At 44.5% G+C, this 21,297-nt stretch overlaps 2 protein-coding genes across 5 annotated transcripts in view; one reads left to right on the top strand and one right to left on the bottom strand.

Annotated features, from left to right (window-relative positions):
- Positions 1–974: 974 nt before the first annotated feature.
- LOC118795602 (death-associated protein kinase 3-like) lies at positions 975–10,576 on the bottom strand. 2 transcript variants are annotated; one of them, XM_036554215.1, is made up of 10 exons: positions 10,543–10,576; positions 7,929–7,995; positions 6,774–6,921; positions 5,007–5,367; positions 3,124–3,253; positions 2,882–2,930; positions 2,582–2,608; positions 1,977–2,129; positions 1,687–1,732; positions 975–1,557 (listed from the first exon to the last, which is right to left on the bottom strand). In XM_036554215.1, the coding sequence occupies exons 3-10, from the start codon at positions 6,833–6,835 to the stop codon at positions 1,024–1,026; spliced, it is 1,362 nt and encodes a 453-aa protein (XP_036410108.1). In that variant the 5' UTR covers positions 6,836–6,921; positions 7,929–7,995; positions 10,543–10,576; the 3' UTR covers positions 975–1,023. The 2 variants fall into 2 exon arrangements, with proteins under 2 accessions (XP_036410108.1, XP_036410110.1); XM_036554217.1 differs by having other exon boundaries at positions 6,774–6,905.
- Positions 9,585–21,297, top strand: part of LOC118795601 (PWWP domain-containing DNA repair factor 3A-like) — a 14,563-nt gene continuing 2,850 nt past the window's right edge. Inside the window, exons 1-13 of one of the 3 annotated variants that reach the window (XM_036554212.1) lie at positions 9,585–9,659; positions 10,535–10,644; positions 10,913–10,986; positions 11,954–12,024; positions 14,170–15,125; positions 16,124–16,936; positions 17,611–17,890; positions 18,327–18,482; positions 18,861–18,931; positions 19,219–19,304; positions 19,548–19,608; positions 20,135–20,210; positions 20,674–20,724. In XM_036554212.1, the coding sequence (XP_036410105.1) occupies positions 10,588–10,644; positions 10,913–10,986; positions 11,954–12,024; positions 14,170–15,125; positions 16,124–16,936; positions 17,611–17,890; positions 18,327–18,482; positions 18,861–18,931; positions 19,219–19,304; positions 19,548–19,608; positions 20,135–20,210; positions 20,674–20,724 (2,752 nt within the window). In that variant the 5' untranslated portion in view covers positions 9,585–9,659; positions 10,535–10,587. Of the gene's footprint in view, positions 9,660–10,194; positions 10,645–10,912; positions 10,987–11,953; positions 12,025–14,169; positions 15,126–16,123; positions 16,937–17,610; positions 17,891–18,326; positions 18,483–18,860; positions 18,932–19,218; positions 19,305–19,547; positions 19,609–20,134; positions 20,211–20,673; positions 20,725–21,297 lie in introns of those variants that run through there. The other 2 variants (XM_036554214.1, XM_036554213.1) reach the window with 2 other exon arrangements.

Below are 21,297 nucleotides of genomic sequence, written 5' to 3'. Positions count from 1 at the left end.
GCAGACACAGCTACTTTGCTGTATTTTTTTTTGCTCTAGCAAGTCTAAGACATTTCAATTGCACATTGTTCCAGGATACAGGCACAGCACACGCTTAGACATCACTCTCCATCTGAACTCACTCCCTCTTTGCAGCTAATCGCTGCACCACTGGCTATCAGCTCAAGAGCATGCATTTGCAACATCTGCTCAAATCTCCCAGACGGGAAGCGGAGCTTTCCACACTCTCTGCATTTTCTTGCATGTAGTTCGATTGCTTCTGCATCAACACACCAAGCAAAACACGTGTAGCAAGCTTCACAAAGGCAAGAGTGAAATGGTGGCTGTGATTGCGGAAAGATGTCAGGGCAGAGCCAGAGTTCGAAATGCACGATGCTGCCATCTGACTGGTTCAGAAGGTCAGGTAAGACACATTGCACGGCAGCCTGCTGCTGGGTGCGATTGCACAGACAGTTTTCTACATGGACCCAACACAGCAGCAACGTGCAGACAGTACTGAGCAATCGTAATGATGTTTTACATTTGTTTCATTAAGTCATTGTAAATCACACTGAATGTGTACTTCACTCAAGAGGACAGTACTAATAACAGGTAACATTTGCCACTTTGACACTGTCACTTTACAATGATAGCTTATCAATAACAGCATGTAGTGGGCACTGACATGCTGGAAATATGTGCTGTATGTGTTTGTTGCTAAAAGTCTGAAATGACACTACTATCTTATTTTTTGCAGGGATGTTGGGATATCCATCTTGATTTTGATGAGAGACAGTACCACTGAACAGGCATAGGATTTGGTGGTTGCCCTTATTAGTGCCTTGTCACCATCTACTGGCAAAAAGAAGGTACCGTCATTACTTTGGAGAAGCCGAAGAGAGAGTGACAGTCCGTGAAAGAGTGAGGGATGATACCGCTTCTAGGGATGCTTACTTGCAGACACCCCAACCCCACCACCCTCCCAACCCCCCCGATCCTGGCCCCCTCCCCAAACAATAAAAGAAAATGGCAACAAAATAAAAATCAGCGCATGCCAGTGCCCGGCGTGTCCTTCTCGGAGTCGAGGGAGCGCACCAGCTCCTCCACCCAGCGCACCTCGGACGCCACCTGCTCGGCTAGCACCTCGTAGCGGTTCTCCAGCCGGCCCAGCCTGCGCTTGAGGGCGTTGGCGGAGAGCATGGCGGCCCGCGCCTCCTCCTGGCTCTGCCGCCGCTGGGCCTGCGTGCTCTGCAGCGCCTGGCGGATCTGCCGCAGGTCGCCCTCCACGCTCTCGCGCTCCTCGCGGTACCAGCCCTCCTTCTCCTCGTAGATGGACAGCAGGGCGGCCACGTCGTCGCGGCAGGACCGCTGGTTGCGGCCCAGCTCACGCAGGCCCTCCTCGGCCACGCCGATCTGCTCCAGCACCTGTGAGAAGCGCTCGAAGTTGACGTAGGTGTTGTTGGGCGGCATGCTGGAGTGGGACTTGATGGTGTACTCCTTCAGGCGGGTGGTCTTCAGGCGCCGGCGCTCCGGCTTGCGGCCGCTGTCCTCCTGCCGCACGTTCCGCCGCTTGATCACCTGGCGAGGGGGAGGGGGGTGAGTGGGAGGGAGAGGAAGAGGAAGAAATTAAAGGGTTAATACATGCATCGAATAGCTCACAATTCTCAGAAGCTCCAGATGGAGGAGGAACATAGGAAGATTCCACACCTTGATCCAGGGATGCTCCAGACTGTCTTGAATAGTCATTCTCTTCCTAAAAAGGAAGATATTAAGATAAGATAAGATATAACGTGAAAATCAAGAACAAAAGAAACGCAAATCAGTATATACGTCAGCATTTTTAAAAAAATAGTTGTAATAGCATTACTAGAAAAAATAGTATCAAGAAAAACCTTTCCACGACCCATGAAAATGCAGGTTACAGGTTTATGGATTAACCATACTGAGTAAAGAACCTCATGAGACTCTTCTCCCCACACAGTGAAAGATGTGCTCACTTAGGGTCCTTCACAAGCAGCCTGCGGATGAAGTCCTTTGCCAGCTCGCTGGTGCTGCTGAAGTACTCCTCGTCAAAGTCGTAGTTGACAGCGGAGATGTTGGTCAGCGTCTCCTGCTTGGACTCGCCCAGGAACGGGGAGGCGCCACTCAGCCTGAACGATGTCATGTTTGCAATCAATCCTCCAAAATCACTGGTTGAATCATATACTGGTGCAGAAAAACTGACACTGATTACATTATGTTCCTGTGTTGAAATGACTCCTTAGAGGTGAAGAAGCTAGCATAAAACACTGTCCAAATTAAAATAACTGATCATTAATAATTAGCAATGATTATTTTTTAATTATTGATTTTTTCACTTTGTTATCATAATTTCTTTGCTAGCCCAGGGCAGGTTATATAGCATTTTTTACATATTATTCATTTATAAAGCTGAATACATTTACATATTTACTAAAACTAATGAGTCTTGCTCAAGCAAGACTGTGACCTTCTGCTACAAACCAGAGCTCTCTAACCACTGCCCCACAGCATTGTTGGTGGATACCACAAATACTATGTTAATTAAAGAACAATGGTGGTTTCAGTGGAAAGGAGCACTTACAGTATGTATGTGATCACTCCGATGCTCCTGAGAAAAAGAACATGGTTCACAGCACGGTTAGAAAACATGGACATCAAATTAAAACCAACTTGAATTCAAAACTGATCAGCTTGGAAAACAATGCCTATTGGTACAAATTTCTTTCTCCTTTCATCAGACTGTTTATAAAATAATATGCATCAGCATGAAATGATGAGTAACATACTGAAAGTTACACTAAGTATGACTTAACTGAAGGCATAGGTTATACATGTGTGTGTATGTATCTGATGTGCAGACTGAAGTGTGTATCACACTCACCACATGTCAGCCTCCAGGCCCAGGGGTTCATAATTCACTATTTCAGGAGCTGTAAACGGCAAAAGAGCCAACATTACGAATCCATCCACTAAGCTGTTTTTCACAAGATTTGAAAATGTCAATGCCAAGCGTGGATTGCTTCAGTGGGGTTAATGCAATAATATACGTCTGGGGATTGAATCATATTTGAAAGTATGTATCAATAAACTACAACTACAAAATAATTAAAGACAGGGACACACCTACAAACTCGGGGGTACCAAAGATGTTCTTGAACTCGTTCCCCGCTTTGATCTGATGGGCGATCCCGAAGTCAATCAGCTTGATCCGGGGGCTAGGAACGTCCTTATCCAGAAGCATGATGTTTTCAGGCTGTGGCACAAAATATGGTTCATCTCTACCAGCTCCACTGGAGTTACTACAACTATCCCTTCCATTGGCGTTAATACAACCACCCTCTCCACTAGGGTAAGTATAACTATCCCATCCAGTGGAGTAAGAATTCCTACCCATTCCACTAAAATAAGCATTCTTTCTTTTTCCACTGTGGTAAGTACTACGGTAATGCTGAAGGAATGAATTCCACAGCTGCTCGACACTAGCCACAGTCCAACTCTTAAGATTTTCTTTTTTTTTGTCATTTATAATGCCCAACACTTTTCCCCATTTCCTCCCACTTTGGAATGTCCATGTGAAGGAGAGTCTTCACCCACCTCTCCCTAGAGACTACTTGTCAAATTTGTAACAATCATTTGTTAATTGGGTGCACATGTCGGCAATTTGTAGGGGAACCATCCGATTGGATAACGAGCCACACCTTACTACTGAAGCCTGACTAAATACAGGTGTGGCTGCAGAGCAGGAAGGGCTCACTGTGTCCCTGCTGTGGGCTTGTATAGGCTGGTTTCTTAGTCTGTTTGGTTTTTAACCTTTTGTTCCTGGCTTGTTTATTGGAGAGGTATCGGCCAGCTTCTCCACAGTCCAATTGTGCCATAGAAGCTGACCCACAGCTGCAACCTTTAGTGATATTCTGGAAGGGTGAGACAAACATGTACCTTCCTCTGAAATGCATTAGCAACTCTGCAGTTTTAACAAAATCATTCTTTCGCTCTGCGGAGGGGTGAGGAACAGGTACCGGAGAATTCTGAGGGTATTCGGCATATTTATTAAGCAAGCAGTTATTGCAAAAAAAATCTGCTGTCTCAAGTATCTCCCAAGACACCTGGAGCTGTCCATCATGTTTACTTCAGAATCTTCAATATGGAGAATCTGCGCTCTGGCTCAGATTGAAAAGGGTAATGAAGTCAGGTTCACTGCCTGTCAGTCAAACTGAAAACGTTTTCATTGGCAGCCTATTTTCTATGAGCTTTCCCAATCTCGTCGGTAACCATGATAAGATTTCTTGAATGTCACAAGGATACAGGTTATCTCCAAAGGTTCTGATTGCATTTCCTGCAGCTCCCTCTCATGCATGAGTTTTGACTTTACAAATGCTTGAGCTACACATTACTAGAATTCGGTTCAGACAGCCTACTGAGGGGCTGATGCTGGTAATTCAACTCATACTAAAAGCTACTTTGCCATTCAATGCAGTGAGACAGCAGCACTGACCAAGTGATCACATTTATGTAATAAAAGACTGATATTTTAAAAAAGAACAACAATTACAATAAATGGTCATATTTGTTTGTGTCTCTCCAGGAATGTGTAACGGTTTGCCTTTTTTTGGGCCTGTCTCTTTTTATACATTTGTTAAAAGTGATGAAAAACAGCAGGAAATGTTGGGAGGTTGCAGCACTTTTCCTTTGGGAAAGTTTTTTTTTTTTTTTTTTTTTTTTTTTAATCCCCACATGTACAGCAACAACTGTGGCAGAACCTACTGGGGTGTATTTTGTAACTGTACTAATTTCTTTATTAAACACTGAGGTGCACCGCCACTTCATGGATGTCTCGTTGTTTCTTTTATTATCTTAACACCCACCTACAATTTAGTGGAGTCGTATGTTTTCCCAAACCTTCTCACCTCGTTGCCATTACTGCGGTGGTAGCAAGGGCTCCCTGGTTAACAAGGACTGTCACAAATGCATCGGAGTAAAGGCGGTCACCCTGCGACCGCGCCGCTCACCTTCAGGTCGAAGTGGGCGATGTGCTTGGAGTGGAGGTAGTAGACGCCGTCCAGGATCTGCTTGAGGAACTGCGTGGCCTCCTCCTCGGTCAGGGACTCCTTCTCGGCCAGGAAGTCGAAGAGCTCGCCGCCGGACACCAGCTCCAGGATGAGGATGACGTCGGTCTTGTTCTCGAAGACGTCGTGCAGCGTGATGATGTTGGAGTGCTGGATCTCCCGCAGGATGTTCACCTCGCGCTCGATCTCCTCGCGGCTCACGCCGCGCCGGCTCGACGACAGCCGCCGCTTCTTGATGAACTTGGCGGCGTACTCGGCCCCCGTGCTCTTCTCCCGGCACCTCCGCACGATGGCGAACTGCCCACTGGGAAAAGGGGGGGGGGGGGGGGGGGGGGGGCGAGGGTGGAAATGAAAACATGGCCAGTGGACACTTTGTAGACACACCCCCCCTCTATATTTGTTTTCAACATTTTACATCTCACGACAACCACAATGATTTGACCTAATCCATTTCAGAGTGGCTACAATGTGCTACTTATGAATCATTATTTACTTAAAGCATAACGGGGACAGAAATCATGAGAGGACCCTATGGAATCAATAAATGCTATTACAACAGCTAAGAGTTTCCGAACTTGTGATGACCAGCCCTATGCTGTCCCGGGACAGGGGAGTGTTTTCCTGGCATTATTCTGCACAGCACTGCTGTTGACACCTCCCTGTGAACTCCTCAGTTCCTCTTTCCCTGTAAACTGACGATACCCTCCCCACACTGAGGCCAGGCGTGAGGCAACGATCACAGAGAGAACACGCATAGCAAAGAAATGATGTCACTCTAGCTGCAAAGCTGTGCAGGAAACAATGCTTCCATATAAAGGTAGGGAACACAGACTCTGACTTTCTGCAAGTGGGATGAGTCATCCTCTGGGCCCACACTGTTCACCTTCCCAAATCTGTTCCTATGAAAAAAGGGCTTGCGTAACAAGCCGTGATGTACAAAATTAATCATCACCCTCAGAGACACAAAGCAGTAATCATTACGTTACATACATTTAGCAGACGCTCTTATCCAGAGCGACTTCCAGCACAACAGAACATAAGTGTATCCATTCAAGTTGAATGAGCAACAGTGTCTGACCAGGCTAACAACACTCCACTCACAGTGAGTGTGAGCATAAGACTATTCAAGCCCTACCACAAGTTAATTTGTGCAACAGAAGCCAGAAGCCTGCAATGGAAGTATACTACAAAAACCAATCAAATCAAACCAAACAAGCAGATCATACCTATGCATGTATACAGTTATTAATAATTTTTACATTAACATTACTGACAACCCCCTACATAATGATATAGACTGCACACATACACTATCAATGTAATATGTAATAATGGCTAAAATAAAACATTAACCCTTTGTTTGGCATCATCAGGTCCTTTCATCAGTATTGAGAAGAAGGATACACCAACTTAATGTGATTCACTCAGCCACGTGAAGATGTGTTTTTTACCAGTGTGATGATGAATAACTCAGCAGAACCTCCTGATTTATCAGCTGAGGCTGAAGAAAGCAGAGGGGGGTACAACTGTTTCCAGACTCACTGTCACTCTGAAGGCTGAGGAATTTATTCAACTGGGCCTCAATAAAAAGTCCACCGCCTTGCATGTACAGGTACACACACCCCGCAAATTCTGTTTCAACCCGCCCAGCAGTTTTTACCCTGATACGCTGCAACATGTAGCAGTGATTCACACACACAGTGATCTCACCTCCCCAGCTCTTCGTCCATCTCGTAATAAAGCTCTACATCCTCCTGTCTGAAGGAAGCCATGGTCTGCTCCAAATAATGTCCCTTTAAGCGCTGTCACTGACGGCCTGGTCTCCAAAGCCGGTGTTAAAGCCTGTAGATTTCAGCAACTTAGGAAAACAGGGAGGCAGTTGGATTGATGAGAACAGACTTATTCTTTCATTGACGTTCTCTGAACTGTGCTGTTATTTAAAACGGAAAGACAAAAACCGAGGGCCTCTTACTTTCGTCGAAACATCTCACAATACTAAAGCCCACATTCGTTGCATTACTTATACATTTAAGCTTTGTTTAGCGGTCTTAGACGTCCACAATTATGTATACCTATTTGGTAAGTGCCTGACTAGGTCTTCTCATGCTGTTTTGACCACCCCGTCATTGGGGGGGGGGGGGGGGGGGTGTTAGCGGAGAACTCGCGGGGGCCCGTCTGGTGGGCTTTAATTTTGTGCATACCATTCCTACTGACGTCATCTCCTTCTCACAACAAACCCCGGTTAAAGGGACTGCAGTGATTTTTGTTTAACCTCTTCTGGACATTCCTACCAGCAACAATAAATAGTAACATTGAATTCAATTCACTGGTCAGCGGATGGATAATCTACAGCTAGTAGGTTACATGCTAGCCAATAAAAAGCCAGGCTCGTCGCATTATCTAAATAGCTGGCTAACGAATTAACTACGGAAATGTTTATGTCATGGTGATTCCAGACTCAGTAAGTCAGCTAGCAAGTCTTTGTGTTTTTCTGAACTGGAAACGAACGTATAGGCTAGTCAGCTAGTTAGCCATTCTGCTCTTCAAATAGCGTACAAGTAGCTAGCTAGCTACCTTACTTCTATTTTTCTTATAAATGACTAACTAGCTTTTCCAGTCTAACATAAAGGACGATGGAGTATATGTTCAATGACAACAAAAATAAGGTGGTCGTGACTGGCTGCCGGTGTCGATCAGTGTCGTAATTTCAAGGTACAGACTAGCCAGCTAACGTTAGCACCGCTAGTTAAAAGTCTGTACCTTATTATAAAATACCCACTAGCTGGATGATATATATACTACGTTCACGGTTTACAGTGTTTATTTTAAACGACATAACTAAGACGGGGGGAGAAGCAAACTTACATTTCCCACGATCGCCGCATTCCTCCCTGACTCTGGAAGTCATCCGTGGACACAGGGGTCTTTTTTCCTATGGATGAGGGGCAGTTTAATTAAAACTCCTCCCCTTTCACCTCAGCCAATTGTACATGATATCGTAGCAGGCATGGATTAGTAGGCAGTACTCCTGAATTAGTAATTGCAGCCTTTAGGTAAAACGACCCGTCTAGGGACGTGGTGTAAATAGATAGATCCCTGATGCGATTAAATGCATGTCCATGAAGCTGCTACTGTATTACAGTATGGCCTTTGCATGAAACAACTATCATATAGTCATTGACAACTCTCAAATGCAAACAATTTTTACTGAGAGAGGATGAAGGATATACGTGTCAATTATTAATGAAATACATGCCATCTATAGACACACTAAGCTCTATCAATTACAGATCTCTGCAATTTAAAGAGGGTCAGAGAAGATCATAATTATTAGGACAGAGCTTCAATTTCTTTCCTCAAGATGTATTCAACCAGGAAGGTCTGGAATCTCATGTCTGATTTTCATGTGGTCAAGTGTATGTGCACTTCATTTAATTTCAGAACAAAATCAAAGGGCTGTCAGCATACAATACCAAGACATTAATCTTACAAAACTTTGTCATTGCCATGAAAGTAACATTTTTTTTTAACATTAATGTTATCAATTTAATATATAATTAATATTATTTAACAAGTGTTACCATTGTTAGGTTTTGTTTGGCTAGAATGGGATTGGGGTTTCTCATGTATGAAGGGCATCGGACGAAAAAGGCTGGGAACTCCTTTTCTATTCTGTTCTTTAGCAACACTGTAAAATGAATTCCTATTAATAACAGGCCATTTAAATGGACTGCGATGAAATAATTATGTTTATGTTAGTTTTAAATATAAGTATTTGAAAATGCACAAAACAAAAATAATACTATTATGTTAAACGGTTTAACAGGAAATACGTTGATTAACAGTAGTTTACTAGTAAACGCAGTCTAAATATTTTGATCCTCGAATACCATTCGTATTAATAAAATACACACTAGCCAATGTTTGCTGTTAACACATCATTAATGATGCACGGATTCTCTCTTCACTCCCCTTCCTTACACATCTTTGTCATTTTGATTTTGGCACAATCTATCTCAAAGTCTGCAGACTGTACCGCAGAACGACTCAGTTCATTTCATTTACGAGGCTCACACTAGTTTACAATATCTTAACTTCTTGTAGACTTTTTATCGCGAAACGCGTTTCCAGTGAGTAGTTTTAAATGATCAGGGTAAATGACTGTAGAGTTCAAGAATTTGCAGAGTTCAAACCAACGTGGGAGACAACGAGGAGTTAAACAACTCGTAAAAACTTGCTTATGCACTCGTGTCAAGAACAACCACGCAACGTTTCGTATTCTTATCCTTATTCTGAGTTAAACTGGGACTACAATGCCAATATAAATATATTATTTTCGTGGGGAAAGCGACCAGTTTCTCCATTAGGGTCAATAGGAAGCTTGCATGCCTCGGCCCACTCGTCGCCATATTGGTTTCTGCTAAATGTACCCGCCCACCCATCCAGCTCTAACGTCACTGGCTCGCGCACTGAAATGTGTGCGTTTTACTGGACGGGTCATGCAACCGGAAGTGAGTATGTTCGAAGATTGTTGTGGATTTAAGAAGTTGGTGGCGAGAAACAAAATAAAAACAGGGCTGCAGAACAAATGAGCAGGTATCAGACCTTAGCTGCATAGCTACAGCTTTAAAGACTTATAACGATTGTGGATCTGCAATGTAATGTTAGGTTGTTGTCGAAATGAAGCTGAACAGCTGCCGATGTTAATGTATCGAATTGCATAGTAGGTAGTTATAGCTAGCTGGTTAGCTACCAAAATGGTTTCCGGTAACGTTAGATTACTAGCTAGCTACATTTCACACAACACAAAGTGGGGTCTACGTAACCAGCTTTTATTCCCCAGATATAGATTGTCCCATAAGGCAAAGACAAGATAAGAGTGGAGGTTAAATCAGCGCTGCAGAGTGGGCATGTACAGTACGCGTTTGCAAAAGCGTGTCTAAATTATGGGGATAAATGTTTTACGCGAATTTATTATGATCAGTAGCCATGCGTGCTAAAATCCAACTGTACTTAAAAATATGTGCCTCCACGTTTAACTGAAATCAGACTTCCTCTTTACATTTGCCCCACACTGCACTATGCATGACGATCACTTGGTAGAGCCCTGTTCGACCGCGGTAAATGCGTGTGTTGGCAGCCCTTCTCCTACTTCGCCTGAGTTTTCTTCTGTGTGAATTAGTCGCGAAGTATATAGCTAATTGTAATTTAGACATCTCACGTCTAGCAGGGCTGTGATTACTTCGCAATGCTGCTAAATGTAATGCTACTAAAAAACGTGAAGCTCAGTCTTGGCACTGCGCGCTGCAGAACCCCGACAGCCTTTCAATGGGCAAGAAAGTGATCAATTAACATGAGTATTCAAAACCTGCCTTTAACATAAAACCTCCAAGTCACAGTAAAACATCACCTTATTTATTCTGAGTTATAAATTAATAGCTGTGTGAATATTTCGTGCCTATGATGAGCAGTCACATACCGAAAACCTGTGAGAGCGTGCACACATTTCAAGTCCTGATGAGAAATGGAGAGGGATCCGTACGTCTTCTGTCGATGGAAGGGGCGGCTGTGGCCAGCGAAGGTATTGTCTGGGAAAGGGGGTGGAGTGCTGCTACAGGTGTTAGTCTCGCCATGGCCTTGTATGTACAAATGCCCCCACGGAATTTTCTGTTAAACATCCAGCTGTGTGCACCAATCGTACGCTGCAAAATGGCAAAATGTGGCTGTAAATAACGTTGCTCTCAATCTTACACATTTTCATTTGTGCTATATATAAATGAGTCTACCTTTACTTAAACAACAAACTGTTTAAATTAATTTAGTTGTTTGTTGTTTGTGTCTTGTGACAGATTTTGCCCAAATCTGGTCAGAATTCTAAACGGAGAAAGAACATTGAAGTGGAAATACTTGGAGAAGAGAAAAGGTAGGGTTTTACAGTTATACCACTTATATTGATTATATTTCTACAGCGATGTTGATACTGCCATGGAGTATCATTGGTTAGCGTTTTTATACCACAGCTGCAACAACTTTGACTAAGGAAGGAATACAGATAAATTTACTGTTGGAAATTAATCATCCTCCCTTACATAGTATTGAATTGTTTCAGTTGCAGCAAGCATGATAATCCTTTTACATCATAGAGCTGGAAGAAGGCTCAAATGAGCTGGGCCACAAACTTCCTGCCTCTGGTACAGCATGATTACTTTTCCTTTGTGGTACTCAACCAGAGCTTTATTACATTATGACACACTGAATTCTGGCATCTGCCCAGTTGGAGATGACTGGCTGGACTTCCTCTTTAGTCCAAGGCTGAGACTTTCCTGTCTAAGGTCAGCCACTCGAGGGAGCCGGCCTAGTCCTAATTCTGCAGCGGAAAAGGGGTGTAATGACCCATCCTGTTTCTAACTCTGCCACAGAACATTGGTATAAAGAGGACATCTGGTCCCACCACCACAGTGGAAAAGTGGTATAATGAGCCAGACTAGTCCCAGGTCTACAGTGGGAAAGGGCAGGTACCAGCTCTGCAGTGGACACATAATCTAACTTCATTTGTTGAACAAGAATATGTGTAATTCCATTTTGTTTTGTTCATGATTTCATCAATCTATTCCTTTCAGTGGTTTTATGTATAAACAAATCTGTAACTGTACAGTAGAAAAAGCCAGAGGTGGTTTTTAGCCAGTTTACGGTCCAACACAGTATGGAACATGTAAGCAGGACTAGACAAAACCAGACTGGGCCACATGTGAGTTCCTCTGGGGTACGTTTATAATGGAAGTGGGATGAGGTCGTGTTGCATTCCCAGAAGCAGAGCTTTGGGTCTGTCTCCATGCAGAAGCAGGCCTTTGAAGCCCAGCAGGTGATCAGTGCTGTCTCTTTCCCCACAGAGTGTGGGTGCGGCAGAGTGACACATCGCCCCTGGCCCAGGAGAGGATTGATTCGCTCTCCGTCCAGCTGAGTGAGTCTCTGCCGCTCCTGTCTCGCCCTGTGCTCATCATCAGCGCTGTCAGTGTGCGGATGCAGAGGAGTCAGAAAATTGTGCTTCCCGGAGCTCTCTTATGCTGAAGGCAGTATGACAATTAGTGATAGTGGATTTCTAATAAAATATGCCGTATCTGGGGATATAAAATCCAAAAAATAAATACACTTTGATATTATTTGATTATAGTACCCGTAGTCCCATTATAGAGCTGCATATTTTACTGAAGCAATATGAGATAACCACCTTGCTTAAGGGTAAAACAGCAGTGCACCAGCTGAGATTCAAACCTTTAGCCTTCTTGTAAGTCAAATTTTAGAACCACTATGCCACACTGCCACCCTCTAAAACAAACTGTGTGACATTTAGTCTCAAACAAACCATTGATTTTCACTCTTAATGAGCCACTCCTGGCACACAGTGCCATTTTTATGTCATCTTAAGTTGAGCGTAGGTGTGGCGAGGAGTGTTACGAGCAAGAGCATTTCCGTGTGGACAGACTGCGTATAACGAGCAGCTGGAGATCATGTGCTGTGCAACCAGTGCCAAACTTGCTGTTCTGCTGACGTTTCCTGCTGTGAGAATTCTGAAAACCCTAGAGTAGGAGGAGTGGTTTGTGGTTTTATCAAGCATGGTTCATATCCACTTAAGATACACATGTTTTGATACCCTACAGCCCATGTTCAGTCTACCTGAAAAACTGGTAAGTCAGGGACCAGATTTGCAATGGTGACATTTGTGGTGGTTTTCCTTTAATGAGTATAACTTTATTTGTACACTAGTTTTGTACCTCAGCATGCTTAAAGTGAATAAATAAATATGATGGGACTGCTGTAAAAGGTAAAAATAGAAATCCACATTTTAAGATGAAGCAATAATAAAACAGCATGATAAAATGATGTGATAAAATAACAGATAAAAACAAGGATAAAAGAACTATTATTATTATTATTAGCATTTTAAATTCAAGGAATAAACCAGACAATAAATGGCATTGAGTTAATACAGGGTCACATACTAAAAGCTGGGTTCAGAACGTGTGTCTCTAAAAGGGACATGAATTTGCAAACTGTTTGTGTGGCTTTAATGTGTTCTGGTAGTGCCTTTGAGTTGCCCACATTGGGTGAGTGTTTTCATGTGTGGGTTTGTGATTTCCCTTGAGATTATTTCACACTTTGCAAGTTGATACATACTGAATGAAGGTGGTCTATACATGTGTTTATCACAGTCAGTTTTTGAATTGGAAATACTGTGAATTGCAAAAACTGTGTGTTTGTGGAAGAGAAGGAGTTATTTTTTAGAATAGTTTGGTCTGTAGAGAGCATGTACACGTCCTATTATCTCAACTCCAAATGAACTTCAAAGGAGTAGTATAGTTTTACGATGCAGTGGTGTTTATAGTCTTGTACTCAGGCTGTACAAATACCGATTATGGGAAGACTTGTGAGGATTCAGTGTTTCTTGTTTTCAAATTCAATACCTCATATCTTCCATTTTGTTCATATTTTAAAGGTCATCATCATTTAATTAATGCATCGCATAAATTAGCGCAGCTGTTTGACACTAATTTGAAAAAAGGCCCATACAGCACAACTCTGTATGCTCACGTTTAGGAAAGAAAGGACGCATTATTAAAAATGGCAGGCTTTTTGTAAATGAGTATGTAAACAACACCAGAACACATCAGACAAAACAGAAGCAACGCATTCACTAAACAGGCTTGCGATGTCTCTCAGCGCCCTCCTCACTTTTCATTTCATCAGCATTTGACTTCAAGCCAACCTCCCTGCCCTGGCAGAGAAAATTAAAGCTGAAAATTGTGAAGTAGTATTTCTCGGTGTTAATAAATGTGAAACTCAAGGATTTTAGTATGAAACAGTGGGACTCAATGTGTGGTCTTTCATGTAAAATTTTGACATTTATAACTGTCTTTATACTGTTTTATAACTTTGTTGTTATAGTTTACTGATGTTTATTACATTACATTATTGTCATTTGGCAGACGCTCTTATCCAGAGTGACTTGCGTAGGTTCAGCACATAATTAATTTAGGTCAAACAGTGTTAGCTTGATTGTGAGTAAGAATGCATTTCTTTTTCCTTTTTGGTTCCACTGCGGCTCAAGATGTATCTAGAAAGAAGGACTCCCCTACACAGGAGCTGAGATACCGCAATGCACTGCGCCTGGCCATGAATGTGTTGTCCTCCAACGACCCCCCCTCCCCTCCCACCTCGGGGTCACCCAGGAGGTCTGGTCGGCTCAACCCCACCCCCCCTACTGCAACGTCATGCGCAGCTGCTTCCCCCAGCCTCGCTGGGACGCCAAAGGGAATAGCTCAGAGCAAACCAAAGGCACTCCGCGTGGTCCGCAATCTGGGCACGCACTTTTCCCGGAAACACCAGAGGGCCGCGCCCGGTAGCGGCGTTGGCGCGGGGGAGACTGAGGAGGGCCAACATGGCAGCGAGCGGCCGCACTCTGGCCCCAGCGCTGAGCCGGGGTCCAGCCCGCGACCTCTCAGGGGTTCACCCCCGGAGACGCCGAGCCAGGATGGCAGGAGAGCAGGACCCGGACTCATGTCTTCAAACACGGAACCCAAGGAGATAGGCCTCCCGCCTCGCCCCGGGAGTGCGAGCAGAGGTGCAACCAAAGGGCCGTCAAACGGACCAGGGAAGAGGCAGAGAGGGAGGGGCAGGAAGGGCGAGGTTGTGTGTGACAGTGCAGGGGCTGCAGGGACACACATGGTGCCCTCAGCACCTCAAACCAACCCCGGGAGGGGGAGGGGGAGGGGGAGGGGGAGAGGGTCAGGGAGAAGGGACCAGAGCCAGATGACCAGCCACAAGTCCCTTTCACCTGTTTTCAGATCAGTGTCATCAACACTCACAAACAAAGCTGTACCCTCCCCCATAAGCTCGGACCTCAGTTCAGATTTGAGCACCCCGAAGAGAAGCCCCCGGCTTTTGCAGAACAGCTTCCTCAGCACCACGCCAGAGAGCGGCACTCCATCCACCTGTGGATCCAAGCGTGGGGCGTCCCAGAGGAAGCCTCCGAGCAGCCAGGCGTCCAGTTTGGCAGAGAGTCAGGTACTGCACCTGTAAACAGAGAAACAGATTTGAAAGGGCTTGGATGTTTGTGAGGGAGCAACTTTGACAGTTTATCAAAAATTCACTTGTTAGATGTTTAGGTCTATAATGACCAGATGCAGCCATGTTTTTGAAAACTCCTTTTCAAGTAGAAACTTCCTGCCTTCCTGTTAAATGTGGCTCAGCTGGCAGGGAGTTCATCTTGAATGCAAGCTGAGCCCTACAGCCTGGGGTTAAAACCAGACATGTCATCACCTGATAATGTCTTGCAGTCTACAGTGGCGGAACAGGTTGGCTTGGCTCTCCCACGGACATAAGCGCGTATGTTGGCAAGGGTCCCCTTGTCACACATCTCTCGGCACCCTGTGACTCATTGGGCGCCTTCGAACGATGTCAGAGGAGTAGCACCAATCCTCCAATGAGTTCCCGCTCCACTATAGTGAGCTTTGTGACTCATAGTGCTAAAAATATCCATTGGCTGCGTGCGAGTTTGTCAGAGGATTGCATTCGTCTGGTTCAGGTGCTCCTGCGTGAGTGCAAAGGTTGTCATGGTGAGATGAGCCAAAAAAATACAGTTGGCGATTCTGAAGGATGGGTCTGCATACAGAGAAAAAAAAAAAAATAGTGGGGTTAAAAAGGGAAGAAAATGCCTAAAAAAAGTTTGGTGATAGCCTGTCTGTGTCAGAGATACAGCAGACCCTGAAGAGAGAGATCTCGGCCAGTGGGGAACTGCATGAACATTGCACTGATAATACACTTATGTGCAAAAGTAATTTGTTCCTGACATACAGAAACAGCAAATTTAATGTAATGTGATGATACAATAAAGAAGTAATTGACATGTGTCTTTACACAGTAATGCAGTAAATGCATGTAATGTGTGAAATACATGCAAGCTGTTTTCACTGTCCTCTGTAGCCCTGGAGCAGGGAGAGGATGGTAAATCTGTAAATTGCGAGGGTCTCCTGTAGTCACGGTGTTCATCTCTGTCCTATCAGGAGCCGCTGACGGAGGCAGAAGCGGGCCACAAAAAGCCCAGAAGCCGGAAGAGGCAGCCAGAGGCTACAGAAGAAACTAGAGTGTTGAGAAAGAGGAGGCGGGGCCAGAAGAAGGGAGGAGTTTCAGACACTCCCCCAGCTGCAAAGGACAGACATGAGGAGGGCTGTGCAGAGGCGGAGCCAACCGATGCCAGACCCGCCCAGCCGATTTGCTCTAGCCGAGTGACTCCCCAGGAAAACTCAGAGGGGCCAGTGTCCCAGGAGCCTGGCTCCCCGCCTCACCCCTGGGGTGTGACCAGGTATGGACCCAATGGCCCGTCAGACGCGGCCTCAGACAGACTGGGGAAGAGACGGAGAGGAAGGGGCCCCCAGTCTCCCAGCACCACCGACAGGCACAGTGAAGTCATGTGTGATGCTGCAAGGGCTGATGGGATGCAGATGGTGCCCATGCAGCAACTAACGCCTCAAACCAGCCCTGGGAGGGGGAGGGGGAGGGGGAGAGGGAGAGGGAGAGGGAGGGGGAGGGGGTCAGGGAGAAGGGACCAGAACCTGACAATCAGCCCCAAGCCCCTTTCACCTGTTCTCAGATCAGCACTATCAATATCCATGCTGACAGACAAAGCTCTGCCCTCCCCCATAAGCTCTGACCTCAGTTCAGATTTGAGCACCCCGAAGCGAAGGCCCCGGCTCTTGCAGAACAGCTTCCTCAGCTCCACGCCAGAGAGCGGAGCTCCATCCACCTGTGGATCCAAGCGTGGGGTGTCCCAGAGGAAACCTCCGAGCAGCCAGGCGTCCAGCTTGGCAGAGAGTCAGGTACTGCACCTGTAAACAGAGAAACAGATTTGAAAGGTTTTGGCTGTTAGTGAGGGAGCAGCGTCAACAGTTTATCAGAAATGCACCTGTGAGGTATTTAGGTCTATAGTGACCAGATGCTGCCACGTTTTTTGGAGATTCCTTCTCAAGCAGAAACTTTCTCCCTGTCTGTGTGATTAAAATTTTATTTAGTCTGAGTCTGCTTCAGAGATGCAGTACATCAGACCCTCACCAATCACAGAGGAGATGCTTTTGAGATTCCTGTCAGTGGGCAGGTCGATGAGCATTACTAATAATAGACTGATGTGCAAAGGAGGGTGTGGGTCTTTTTGCCATGTGGGGCAGAGGGCGCGGCAGTGTAGCATAGCGGTAAGGAGCAGGACTCGTAACTGAAAGGTTGCCAGTTCGATTCCCTGGTGGACCACTGCAGTTGTACTCTTAAGCAAAGTACTTAACCCAGAATTTACCCAGTAAATATCAAGCTGTATAAATGGGTCACATGTAAAAAAATTGTAACCTGTGTAAGTCGCTCTGGATAAGAGCATCTACTAAATGCCAATAATGTGATGCAATGTAATGTAATCTTCTGCAGCCTGGGAGCAGGGAGAAAATTGTAAACATGTGAATGGTGAGAGTCTCCTGTACTAATGGTATTGCTCCCTGTGTCCTATCAGAAGCTCCTGACAGAAGCAGAGCCAGGACACAAAAAGCCTAGAGGCCGGAAGAGGCAGCCGCAGGCTTCAGAGGAGACTGGAGCGTTGAGAAAGAGGGGGCGGGGCCAGAAGAAGGGCGGAGTTTCAGACACTGCCCCAGATGCTAAGCGCAGATGTGGGGAGGGCTGTGCAGAGGCGGAGCAACCCTCTGCCGGCCCCGCCCAGCCGAGTGACTCCAGCATCCAGCCCCGCCAGCGCTGCAGACTGAGGTTCGAACCCCAGGAGGAGTCAGAGGGGCCAGGTACACACAGCCAAGACTTTCTGATCATATTTTCTGCATAACAAAGGAGGAAGAATTCCCACTGCAGTGAGAGTATTGCATAGTGGATGGTGCTAATCCAGGACTATACCCTGTCTAACGACTGCTCTGTTTGGCCTCAGTTTTGAAGACTCAATGTAAGCAAACTTTATGTTTTTCATATTTTTTTTTCTTAAACAGAATTTTGAGTGGGGCAGTCACTTATCTTAACAGACAGTGTTGCAGATTTGCAAAAAAGGGGCCACTCACTTCAATACTCTCCTCACCATGCAGTGCATTTAGATGGAATCTGCAGTGTTGTTATGCACCGCTGCTATGTTTTACTGAAGAAGTTGAAGTTGAAGTGTTGGGATTATACGTAGGTAACACTACGACCTCAGTCCCTTTTCAAGGTGCCTGCTTGTCCGTCTCCACCCAGGTGAGGCTTCTCTGTCCTCTGACCTGTCCATCGAACTGAGTCTGCAGGAAGAGTCCGCCCCTCTGAACTCCTCCCTGCTGCTGGAGGAGGAAGAGGAGCAGGAGGAAGGAGATGACGATGACGAGGAGCTGCCCAGTTTCTTGCTGCAGATGGAGAGTGAGTGACTCAAAGCCTCAAACCCACCACACCTACAAGCAGGGTCTGCTGCTGGAAAACAGTGATCTTATTTAACAATAGCATTAGCCCTTATCCCGAGCGACTATTTTTTTTATCCATTTATACAGCTGGATATTTACTGAGGCAATTGTGGGTTAAGTGCCTTGCCCAAGGGTACAGCAGCAGTGCCCCAGTGGTGAATTGAACCAGCAACCTTTCTATTTTTGTCAGATGTAATCTGATAGTTAGAATGCAGATGTCTTAAATGTAATTGGCTTAAAGGATTGAACTGTTTAATTGTCATTTCTCTTTCGCAAGTACACCTACTGAAAGCTAATACTATTGTATGCCTCTAATGTTATGGTTATTCTACTTCAGAGCCCCTGTCCATCACTGAGGGAATCTGTGTCTGGTGCAAATTCAGAAATTACCCCTTCTGGCCAGCGATGGTAAGTGCAGTAACATCTCCTGTCTTCTGTTTCAAATCGTTTTTATTTTAGATGTCACTTGAGTGTGTGGTGAGCATGTAATTCAGTTGTCTACATATGTTCTGCTGCTAGGAATTCACACCTCTATTAAAGGATCGTGGTGAGCATATACACCATTTCCTGGACTCACTCTTTGATACAGGAAGTAGAAGAACAGAGCTCTGTGTCATTGCGCTTTCTTAGGATGTTTGTCATCATTGGCAAGCCTTCAGCTGTGACATCTTCCTGTTCCCTATCGCCCCCCACAGGTAAAAAGTGTGAACCGCAAGAATAAAAAAGCCAGCGTAGTGTTCATTGATGACCAGCTGTTCGATGAGAAGAGGATCCGGAAGGGGTACAAATGTCTTAGTTTTAAATTTCAGCCAGTGCTGAGCTCATGCCATGTTATGTTTCAATTTTTTTTTCATATTATCGTAATATTTCATGTTATATGACATAAGATGTATAGGCAGAAAACCTGCAGATTAGTAGGGCAGGTGGAGTATTTAATATAAGCTCCACAGACATCCTTCTGGAAAGGCATACAGAAATATCAGAATCATAAATTCAGTTTAAGTTTGCTCTGTTTCTCTCTCAGCTTCTCCGTGTCCTTAAGGACCCTGAAACCCTTTGACTGTGAGGAGATGGATCAGCTCGTGGTGAGGGTTTATTACCATTGCCATTACTGTTGTTTTTAATGTGATTCAGAAAGTCGCCGCATCTGTGTTATAAGCCACATGCTAATCCTCATACATTTAAAAAGGTTTCAGCCTTCCTTCCTGTGCCCCTGCTAAAGAAATAGCACAGACGCTCTTCAGCTGTGATTCTCAGAGGTCGCAGTCATTGGAACTCATAATAAGATTGGATTTAATGCATTTGTATAATAAGAATTGATACTGTGCAGCCATAGAACACTGAATTAACACCACATCTTGGTATGTGAAGGTCTACCGGAAGACTATTTCTCTGTACTTAAAGAATATTATCCTGAAAAATGTTTAAACACTAAACACAAGTACTGTACGTTAATGCTCAGTAGAAGCCTAGACGCCCATAAATCTGCAAATTTTAATGGCAAGCTTCATTAACAAAAATGTGGGTGCGTCTGGGTGCTATTTCTGTTGTGGTTATTACTTGTCAGGCATGCTTGGTTACCTTGGATCTATCTTTCTGTCTCTCTTAAAGGGCAAAGCAAGAGAAAAATACCACGCAGCCATTAACTGGTGTCTGGAGTTGATTCGATACTACAGAATTAGCATAGGTGAGCATTGAGCAGCAAGTTTATCAATCATAAATCATAAGCATAAAGGTAGCCGGCTAATTACTGCTGTCTAATTTTTTTCTTCACTAAAAATTTGAGAGAAGTCATACCTGTTTGATTTGGGAATGATTTGCTTTTTTGTACTGTCTCTGGGGAGTATTTCTCTTCGCTCCACATAATTGATAATAGCATGTTTGTGTGTGTGTGTGTGTGTGTGTGTGTGTGTGTGTGTGTGTGTGTGTTAGCTACATTGTTGAACAACATTGGCTTGTTAAAGGCACATATTATGAAGGATACTCTCACAGCATCATTGATTTGAAGATAGGAATGATTCTGTAATTTGTGTAATGCAGGAATTTGTTTTTTTTTTTTTCTTTTAGTGTTACAACCCTTTGCCTGCCATTTTTATTCAGTTAAATTCATCAGTTATTATCATTTTTAATTATCTCCTTTACTCCTGCAGGCTGTGGCTCATTTTCTGGTTCCATCGTGGAATATTTTGCGGATGACATCAGTGAGTTTCCAATATGCAGAGCGTCATGCATTCTTCAGTTTCCCCTACATCTCAGACTTTTCCACATGTGTTCCACATCTGTAGGGAATACATGTATCAACAGCCCCTACACTCTCTGACTGAATGTTTAGAACATTGGTTCCCAGAATTTTTTCATTGTTATATACTTTCATCCAGCGATACCAGGGATTTGCATACCCCTGCGGACACACACCATGAAATCAACTAGTACCAAACTAGACAGGCGAACACTGTAGTGAATATATGCAAAGGGTCATTTATACACATGACAGTACGTTTGACGCCAGTTTTTTATAAACGGTTTAGTTTGAGTGTTAAGACTTCAGACATCATGAAAAAACAGTCAATAGGTGAATACCAAAACTGGGGATACCTGTCACTGGGGAAAAGCCATTACCTTCTGGATTTTCTGATGACATATTTTGTTTTGCCAGCTATGTCACATGAGATGCTTTAAAACATTGGTAGGCAGAGTTCTGTCCCACAGTGGTGGGTGATTATTTTCACAATGTATTCCTTTATTCTGCTGCCTGGCTGATGATGCTTGGTGGT

The sequence above is a fragment of the Megalops cyprinoides genome, chromosome 20 (genome assembly GCF_013368585.1).
Source record: "Megalops cyprinoides isolate fMegCyp1 chromosome 20, fMegCyp1.pri, whole genome shotgun sequence".
Lineage (NCBI taxonomy): Eukaryota > Metazoa > Chordata > Actinopteri > Elopiformes > Megalopidae > Megalops > Megalops cyprinoides.
The sequence above is the reverse complement of the archived record's forward strand: the minus strand, read 5'-3'. Positions and strand labels throughout refer to the sequence as shown.